This window comes from Vigna umbellata, chromosome 8 (assembly GCF_029865625.1).
Source record: "Vigna umbellata cultivar VRB3 chromosome 8, Vumbellata_1.0, whole genome shotgun sequence".
NCBI lineage: Eukaryota > Viridiplantae > Streptophyta > Magnoliopsida > Fabales > Fabaceae > Vigna > Vigna umbellata.
In genome coordinates, this window is record NC_142172.1 from 22,343,592 (window position 1) to 22,353,014 (window position 9,423).

Genomic DNA, 9,423 nt, shown 5'->3' on the forward strand with positions numbered 1-9,423 from the left:
AAGGTCCAAATATAAGGCCTAAAAGAAATCCTACCACTTAGCACATTATACAAGACCCCAATTAAACCTAATATATTAAGAACTTACTGATGGTCCATGATGATAAGAGTTTGGATCCACCTCCCACATATGAGTTTAACTCTTCTTGAGTATGTTTGGTCATGACTAGGGGTATGCTATCATCCCCTCTCTTGAAAATGATGTCTCCTCAAATTTTCATGTTTCTTCATAACAATACTTTTTCTTATTATTGATAAACTTGTGTATCATTCCTCCAAGATCAAAGATCCATTTACAGTAATTACCAAACATAATCTCAATTAATTTTTATTTCATAAGTAAAATATATCTCAATGAAAGATTAGAAGGAGACCTTATGTTAATTTTGAAAGACTTTTCTTGAAAGTTTTTAAAACTTTCCATGATCTACTTTAAGTTAAATGTTACCTAAAAAATAACATTAACTTAAAATATATTTTGGAAATTTTGAAGAATTTAAAATAAAGAAAAATTTGCTTAAGTTATTTTAATTATTTGTGATTGTTTAGAAACGTTTTTACCCTAAGAATTTGGATTTGATTTTTTGGGTTAAAAAAAAAGTGTAGGTAGTTTTGCAAAGATGTGGTTGGATCTCAATTAGTCGTTTTTTCAATAATATATTATGCTTAATAGATTTGTTTTTTCGATATTGAAAAGTTTATTTAATGCAATTTTTTTAATTTAGTATCTATTTTATTTTAAAAAATTAATGTAATTCCCAATTATGGATTTCTTCCTTTCTTCCACCTTTTTTTTCCTATTCACCTGAACTAAGAATTAAAGAAATTGACAAATCACAATAAATAAATCCTTCAAAGATATCTAAAAACGTGTTAAACTAATATATTATTATTGATTTATAAACTATGTACTATGTGTAAATTGTTGTTTTATGGGTGATCGATTTACATTTCTTTGATTGTTTGAAATAAAATTAAGAATGAATCGTATTCTTTGCATATAAGAAAGACTTGAATATAAATGGGTGAATTACTTAAAACTTCATTTATATGTATTTAAAACCCATTTCACTTTCCCTCAAATATTGGGTGTCTAACATAATATTTAATTAATAAGGTTTTTGTAAAAAATCTCACTAAAAAGAGTCTGAATTAAAAAAAGTAAAAATCCATTTAAATAAAAATTATTAAGAAATTTACATTGTTTGGAAACTTTTATAGTGAATAAATGGAATTTATTGAATAATAGTTCAAGATCAAATCAAATCAGAGTATAAAGCATTCCCTCTGGCTGATGGAATCTGGAAACTTTCGCGCTCTGAGCATATAGTATCTGCTTTGTTCCTTGGCGAACATCAAGCTCAAGTTACTAACCTCATTTATTCCTCTTATTTTTTTTTTAATTTTTTTTTTACACTTTGTAGGGTTTAAGTTTTTTCTCCTTTCACGGTTTTGATAATTTGCTTCATTTCTAGGGTTTTGGCGGGACTCATTGTCATTGAAACAGGATGCCTCGGTACTTAGAAAATTGTGGACTCCTTTATATTTCAGTTTTCATGAATCCGCGGTATTAATTTTTTTTGGTCGATTTTGCATTGCAGGTATTACTGTGACTACTGCGACACCTATTTGACCCACGATTCTGTAAGTTGTTTACCTCGTCAATTGTGTTTCGCCCTTTACTTTGAGTTAGTTTAGTCTAGTGAGTTTGTTGTATTTAGTTGTACCTGCAAACTGCATTTGAAAATAGTTTATTGTTTTTTTCATTGTCATAGCCTGCTAGAAAGAGTCTCTACCTTGCAATAATAAGATGCAGCTGCAAGAATCTGCAGTGTTTCCTATGTCGTGTGGGATTCTCAGGTGTAGTGACCTCTTTATTATGGCTAAGGTTTTGTGCATGAAACCCCCTAAACCCTCAATTTTTTTTTACTCAAATAATACGGGGTTGAAGCATAATTTGGGATGCAAAACAAACTGATGCAGAAATTTGAAGGATTTTTTAAGATGTGCCATGATTTTAAGAAGGGTGAGGATTTGTGATTGTTTGATTTTGGGTGAAATATAATGTTTTTGTTGGTGATTTTTTAGTGTAAGAGGGTTTAAGATGATGAATTTGTGGATATTTTATTTAGAAATGGTGATTTTAATGTTCTAGGTAAAGGAAAACTTATGAAAGTATTTTGTTGTGGCAATTAAAAAGGATTGGGGGACTAACTTTGATGTTTTTGGGGGGACCAAATTGAACATTAATAACCGTAGAGGAACTAAAAGTGTACTTTAACCATTAGTGTTTCATGAAGGTTTGTTAGCTAGATTGTTTGTGTCCTATTGCAGCCATCTGTTAGAAAGCAGCACAATGCAGGTTACAAACACAAGGTACCATGAAATTTCTGACTTCTTGGAATAAAAGTATTACAGTGCACACCATACTCATGGCGTTTAGTATCTGATCATATCCTCAGGCAAATGTGAGAACCTACTACCAACAATTTGAAGAACAACAAACACAGAGTTTAATTGATCAGAGGATCAAAGAACATCTTGGGCAAGCTGCAGCGTTTCAGCAGGTTGGTGTAGCTTATAATCATCTGATGGTTCAGAGGCCAAACCTTCCTCCTGTGTTGCCTCCACCAAGACTGCCTATTCCTGGAAATGCACAAGTACCTGGAAGCCAACCCCTAATGCCAGGGATGAGACCACCTGTCTTTCCTAGACCACTTCCTGGGGCACCAGGTGAATTTGATCTTGCACATTTCTTTTGTGAAGTTCATAAAGCTTCCATCTCCTCTTATTGAAACATTCAATATGGCTTGGGCTGTCATATTTATGTTTTTGCATTTTACATGCAGACATGTGGTTCTTTCAATTATTATCTTAACAGTGACTCTTGTTATGCATATGCCAAGGGCTAACAACAAATTAATTTTGGTTTATGTTGTTGCAATGACCTTGTTGTTTAAATCTCCTTCTATATGGTGCTTCTTTCTTCGGATTTTCTATATTAGAAATAATTATGTTGTTAAATAAATAAAATAAGTTTTGGACAAGGAAACCTATCTATGCTTTTATCTGTTTCTTCTCTAAGCTATAACTTTTATCTAATGCTGAAAGTTCTGAAAAACTTGATAGCTAAGTTCAAGCATTATAAATTTGTTCTTTTATTACCCAATATCTGATGTAAGCGGTTTTCAATTGGAATATACAGGATATATTTCTGCACCGGCCATGCCTCCAATGTTACCCCCACCTGGTGCTCCCCAGGTGCCGAGTCAACTTAGTACCCTACCAAGGCCCCCTTCATTAGCTCCCCCTCCAACTGCTCCTGGTAGCACTGCTGCCCCAACTTCCAATGGTGCTCCCTCGTCTGGAATGTACCAAGCCAATCCACCAGCACCATCATCTGGAGGTTATGATAATTACAATGCCAGTGCTCAAGCACCTGAGGGCAATCACTGACCTCGTTAAACTTGTATGTTATTTTATATTAATTATTGAATTTTATGAAATACAATACTTGTTCAACTGTAACTCGGAGAGAAAGCATTGTAGTTGCTGGAATAACGCATCACTGAATTTCAACTAATTAGCATTCTTTCCTATTTCATTTATTTGTGTTGTGCAGTTCTCTCTGCATAATGCTCTCTATTGCAATCTTAAGACTAGAGCTATTTGTGCTTTCCCTACCCGCCGTTCATCAAACGAGGACTTGCCATTTGTATATGTAGAGTAATCATTGGTATGTAGCATGTCCATCAGCTCGAATGCAGAAAAAAAATCTTATAAGTTATGTTTTTGATGGAAGATTTATCTTAAGTGCCAATCGCTATAACTTAGCTTCTATTCTGCAATTAGTTTATTTTTAAACCGAGTTTCATTAGTGATAAATGTAGTTGTATCGTAGGTTTGGAGAAAAATTCATTTTCGTATTGTGTTATTGGCTCTGAATTTCTTAAAAGTTTTGCCTGTTGATCAACAACAGAAGTCTTATTTCACAATGTAAGGTCGGTTACATAGATCACATATGCCATTTTCCTCTATTATGACCAAATCTTCATAGATATTTCTAACCACGGATCCTTCTTAACAACATCTTTTAATGTTCTTCTTACTCTCCACTTCTCCCTTTTCAAGGATTGAAAAACCATGCAATCTACTTTCCTCATTTTTATTTTATTTGTAATGTTCAAACCGCCTCGACTGATTTTTGTCAACTTTTCATCAATATGTGTCATACTAATATCTCATTATAGACAATTTATTCATTTCCTATCATTTCTTGTGTGATCACACATTCATCTTAACATTATAAATTACGCCACTCTTACATATTTTTTTTTCATGTTTTTCTTATAGAGTCTAGCATTCACGACAATAGCCGAAATATATAACAGTGTGCAAACATTCTTGGTAGTTTACTTTTTTATCACAAATAACTAATAATACTATACTTATAGTGATATATATACATATAAGATATTATGAGAATATTTATTATTTAGTATTATTTTTTAACTTAGATAGACGAAAGGTATATAAGTCTCCCCAAACTCTAAAGAGAGAATGAATGGGCTTGTATTATTTTATGGATTTGTTTTGCTAAGTCTGGATTGCTGTAGCCGAATTGGAGTATGGCTCTTAGCCATAACTAGATCTGAGCTTATGTGATTTGCTGATGTGAGACTCTGTCGATGACCGCGTAAGGGTTCTTTTTTAGGGTATGTTCACTTTAAAGATTGATTTCACGGAGAGTGAACGAATGAATTGATTGTTGGTTTTTTGAGCGGATTTGGAAGTGAGAGTAGATTTAAAAGTAAAGTTTGTGAAAGTTAATGTAGGATTTGTTCGATGTGTTGAAGATTACTAAAATGTCTATAGTTATAAAATTAGTATAGAATAATAATTGTTAATGTTATATATAATTGTAAAAATGTTTATAAGAAAAAAAAATAAAAATTAATTTTTAAAATGTAAAAAAATGATAACTTAGTAAATTGAAATAATTATTTTTAAAATATAATATTTTTTTTAACATAATTGAAGTGCAAGTGGTTTGATTTTTTTTTTTGTTATTGAAGTGAACTTTAATATTTATGATAAAACAAATAATTAACCGAAGTTACAATATTTCATGATATAAAAAAAGTGCGAACATAATAAGGTTTACCGTTCGGTCTGTGGCTGATCAGACGATCATACGGACATAGATCCAAGCCCAAGCCTGAAACGACTAGTGAAAGAATTTGATGTTGGGTAAATAGGTGTCACTGGTTCAAAGTGTTTGAAAATATGACCATTCAGAGGAAGCGCGTAACACTTCGAATCTCACGCCTATTAGAATTCGAAGGGATGAATGCTTTTAACCATTGAATTTGGCTTAATCTAACGACTAAGGATGGATGACAGGTAAGGCCTTCACAACTATAAATAAGGGTGAGTATCACTTGTCATTTTCACCTTTGCTCTTGTATTCTTTGCTTTAGATCGATCATTTTTCATATTTAAGGTAATAATGGCATTCTTCCAATTGTCTTCGTCTTAGGAGTCTTTAGGAAAGGGTGGCTAAGGGTATGAAGGCGATGCTTCTTTGTCATCGGTGTCCCTTCACCCATTTTGGGATCAACTAAGCAGGACAAGGATTTGGACGACAGCTTGGCCACTATAGATACCAATAAGGCCACTAGCTTCGACAACATAAAGTTCATGTTGACTTGGATGTAAACACAAAGAATGAGGGGGAGGAATTAAACATGTTGGTCGTTTATAAGGGAGCGTACCTTGTTGAGGCCAATAAAAAGGCTAAGATGTTCATCTTGACCGTTTATAAGGGAAACAAACAAGTATTTCATGGAAAGGGGATTTGCTCTATAAACTACTTTTATATGTATGTTTGTCTTTTCCTACATATGCTCGTTCGTCTTCCCTTCGACGAGTTTCAAATGAGTATTTTACAGAAGTTGAATGTGACACCTACTCAGCTGCACCTGAACAACTAGGATTGGGTGCAGGCCTTTAGGGTGCTCTCCTCGACCCTCAATATCACCCCAACTCCCTCCATTTTCTTCATTACTTTCACACTCGCCTGAACGCCAAAATGAGTTTAGTCTCCCTTGTATATGAGAAGGGGAGGTGGCTCTTTTCATCATATGTCGCCTCCTTCAACGGTTTCAAAACTAATTATTTCAAAGTAGGAATAACAAAGGCTAGTCAGCCTAAGTTTTTTTATGAGGCCAATCGACCCAAGTTTCCTTTGTATTGGACACAAAATCCCCAAAAAATTTACTTCATGGCACAAATCTCAATGACACCAGATGAAGTGGTTGTAGTGGAGATAATCGATCAGCTCTCTCACCGCCTTCCTCCTTGAAAAATTGTCACGTGTCATGGGTTTGTAAACCTCTACAACAAGGTGTTTGGTAAGTTTTCTTTATCAACATTTGATGACTGATTGACTCTAACTTGCTAAATTTTCTCTTATTTTTCAAAAATAATGGCTTTCCGCAATCCAAAATAAGAAGATTGGTTCAAGAAGATCTCCGCTCAGAGGGGATTGACAGTGGTGGCGTAGCTAGCGTTGGGTCTTTGGGCAGTCCATCAACGAGTCTTAAAATAATGGCTTTCCGCAATCCAAAATAAGAAGATTGGTTCAAGAAGATCTCCGCTCAGAGGAGATTGGCAGTGGTGGCGTAGCTAGCGTTGGGTCTTTGGGCAGTCCATCAACGAGTCACCCTACCTTGGGCACTCCAACACTAAGTCGCCCTGCTGTTGCTGAAGGAGCTCAACGCCTTTTTCCCAATCGTCCTCTCTCTAGGTGTCCATCCACTTAACTTGCTCGGGCTGTTGAATATTCTCAAGATTTTCATCAATTTTTTTTTAGTTAACTTAATTAAAATTAAAGAAAAGAAGAAAATTGTTTAAATACCTTTTTCTAAACATTTACTTTTTAGATTTAAATTTTATTCATCTCAAACGAAATTGAATGTTGACTCATTTAATGTGATAATCTCATTGATTTTTTATTATTTCGAATCCAAATATTATAGTATTTTAGGGATACAAAATATTTTTAACCCAATAATTACCTATCTTGAAATATATATGCAAAACTAATAATGAAATTATGACTATAAAAATTATGAACATGGTATAATTATAAATAAATGTCGTTTAAAACCCTCAAATGATCCTCATATTTGTATAAGAAGCCGAATTCAGTCATATGTCTTTAAGTTGTCTCAATTTGATCCTCAATTTTGAAAATGTGATGTAATTTGACCATTTTTTTAGTAGACAATGTTAGTTTAATGGGTTAAATATATTTTTCGTCCCTTAAGTATCACACGATTTTGTGTTTACTCCCTATTCGAAACTTTTGTTCCTTTTAGTCCTCTTAGTTTTGAAACTATTATAATCAGTCCTTAAAATTGAACGGCGTTAACTTTTGTTTGATGTGGCAAACGACGAGTCCACGTGTGAGGTCAGCAATGTCAGCTTCTATGTTAGGTGTCTACCACGTATCTTTTCTTCTCTAAATCAGATTAGGGTTCTTCTATTCTGATTCATGATTTCACCGGCCGGTGGATTCATCGGCAGATCCAAAGCAAGACCCAAAATCGCAAGCCCAAAAAAACCCACGAAGGCCAAGCCTCATTCTAGTTCCTCTCCTTGAAAACAGTCTCCCCCTTCAACTGCTCTGCCTTTCCTCAGGCTCATCCCGTCTTCGCCAACACCGTCGAGGGCTTGCGCTATCCCTTCCTCTTCTCCCTCTCCGATTTCGAAACCCTCCCCGACAAGCCTCACAAGAACATTGTAAGGATGCTCAAAGGGAAGCCCTTTCGCAAGCCTGACATATCCATCACCATTGATAAGGCCAAGAGCAAGGGCAAGGATGGGTTGGTCGTCGACGTTGGTACCAACGTGGGTATGGCCACCTTCGCCGCCTCTGCCATGGGGTTTCAGGTTTTGGCGTTTGAGCCCATGTTAGAGAATTTGCAAAAGATCTGTGAAGGGATTTACTTCAACCGAATTGCGGATTTGGTCACTATGTTTGAGGCCGCTGCGTCGGATCGCGTTGGTAACATTACCGTTTACAAGGTTATATTTCTTGCTTTATTTATTTTTTTAATTTAATTTTTATGTCCTATTTTTCGAGCTTGAATTGAATGTATGTTGTAGAAGCAGGCTTGTTTTAGTTGGATACCAATTCAATTAGCTGGGAAAGAATCATTTGAAGTGCGTAGAGAGAAGAAGAAACGTAGAGAAAATAACTATTGAGGGAAATAGATAAATTAATAAAGAACTATTTCTATTAGTGGGAAGTAACACACCCAGTGAAGTATTGGTAAACATCCCCAGAAAATATGAAAAATTTAGAAGGGAAAAGCGCAGTAAGCATGTTTGAGGAAAAGAACAAGATGGAATCCCGATCATCTATAGAATCCGATGGAAGCACAGAAGTTGGAACATGGAAAGATGATTCTGATTTTTTTGAACTGGCGGGAATGGAAGAATTTGGTGCAAGGTACTGGAGCTCAAAAACATGGTCAGAAGGAAAGAGAGGCATCCAATGTGCAAGAAAAGCGTAAACAAGTAACGAGGAAGATGACATTACACTTGGACTCGCCGTTTGCCATATCAAACAAAAGTTATTGTCGTTCAATTTTAAGAACTAATTGTAATAGTTTCAAAACTAAGAGGACTAAAAGGAACAAAAGTTTCGAATAGGGACTAAACCCAAAATCGTGTGATACTTAAGGGACGAAAAACATATTTAACCTAGTTTAATACCACATGTTAGTATGAGGTTTTTTTAATTTGTTTTATTTTATTTTTTTTTAATTTTTTTAAACTATCACATGTCAAATGAGGATCTACCACATGATAGAGATAGTGTGATATTTTGTCTCACTTCAATTCTATTTTTTTTAAGTTGGAGTAATTTCACCCCTTCTAAATTAAGATCATATTTAACTTTTATATAGATATATAATAATATTTTATTTAAAATTAATAATTTTATTAAATATTCTTAATAATATTAAATTTATATTTGACATTAAACTTTATTTAAATTTTGTTTCAAATATTTATATGTTAATAATTTCAAGGATTAATACCTTTTTTGGTCCCTCGAAAGAGGGGGGATGTTCATAATCGTCTTACCTTTTTTAAAATGTTCAAAACGGTCCCAACTTTTACAAAAATTGGTCAACTTAATCCTTTTTTGTTACGACGTTAAATTTCTAACGATACAGCTGCCACCCTGGACAAAAGTTAATGACGTGTCCAGTTTATCTGACTGCGTGGCAACCCTAATTCCCAAACCCTAGCTTCCTTGTGCTGCCAGCACCATGGGCAACCGTAGGCCGCCATCAGCCACTATGTCGTCTTGCCGCAACCTCGCCATCACCCAACACCAGCGTCGTCG

General features: G+C 34.6%; 2 protein-coding genes across 3 annotated transcripts; both read left to right on the forward strand.

Annotated features, from left to right (window-relative positions):
• The first annotated feature begins 1,239 nt into the window (after nt 1-1,239).
• LOC124835718 (U1 small nuclear ribonucleoprotein C-like) lies at nt 1,240-3,786 on the forward strand. 2 transcript variants are annotated; one of them, XM_047310692.2, is made up of 7 exons: nt 1,240-1,364; nt 1,475-1,515; nt 1,601-1,643; nt 2,334-2,375; nt 2,462-2,732; nt 3,205-3,468; nt 3,622-3,786. In XM_047310692.2, exons 2-6 carry the CDS (start codon nt 1,508-1,510, stop codon nt 3,453-3,455), a joined length of 615 nt encoding a protein of 204 aa, XP_047166648.1. In that variant the 5' UTR covers nt 1,240-1,364; nt 1,475-1,507; the 3' UTR covers nt 3,456-3,468; nt 3,622-3,786. The 2 variants fall into 2 exon arrangements, with proteins under 2 accessions (XP_047166648.1, XP_047166647.1); XM_047310691.2 differs by lacking the exon at nt 3,622-3,786 and having other exon boundaries at nt 1,241-1,364; nt 3,205-3,607.
• A 3,694-nt stretch (nt 3,787-7,480) lies between these two features.
• LOC124835716 (uncharacterized) lies at nt 7,481-8,270 on the forward strand. Its single transcript, XM_047310689.2, has 3 exons — nt 7,481-7,510; nt 7,704-8,090; nt 8,172-8,270. The coding sequence occupies exons 1-3, from the start codon at nt 7,481-7,483 to the stop codon at nt 8,268-8,270; spliced, it is 516 nt and encodes a 171-aa protein (XP_047166645.2).
• The last annotated feature ends 1,153 nt before the right edge of the window (nt 8,271-9,423 follow it).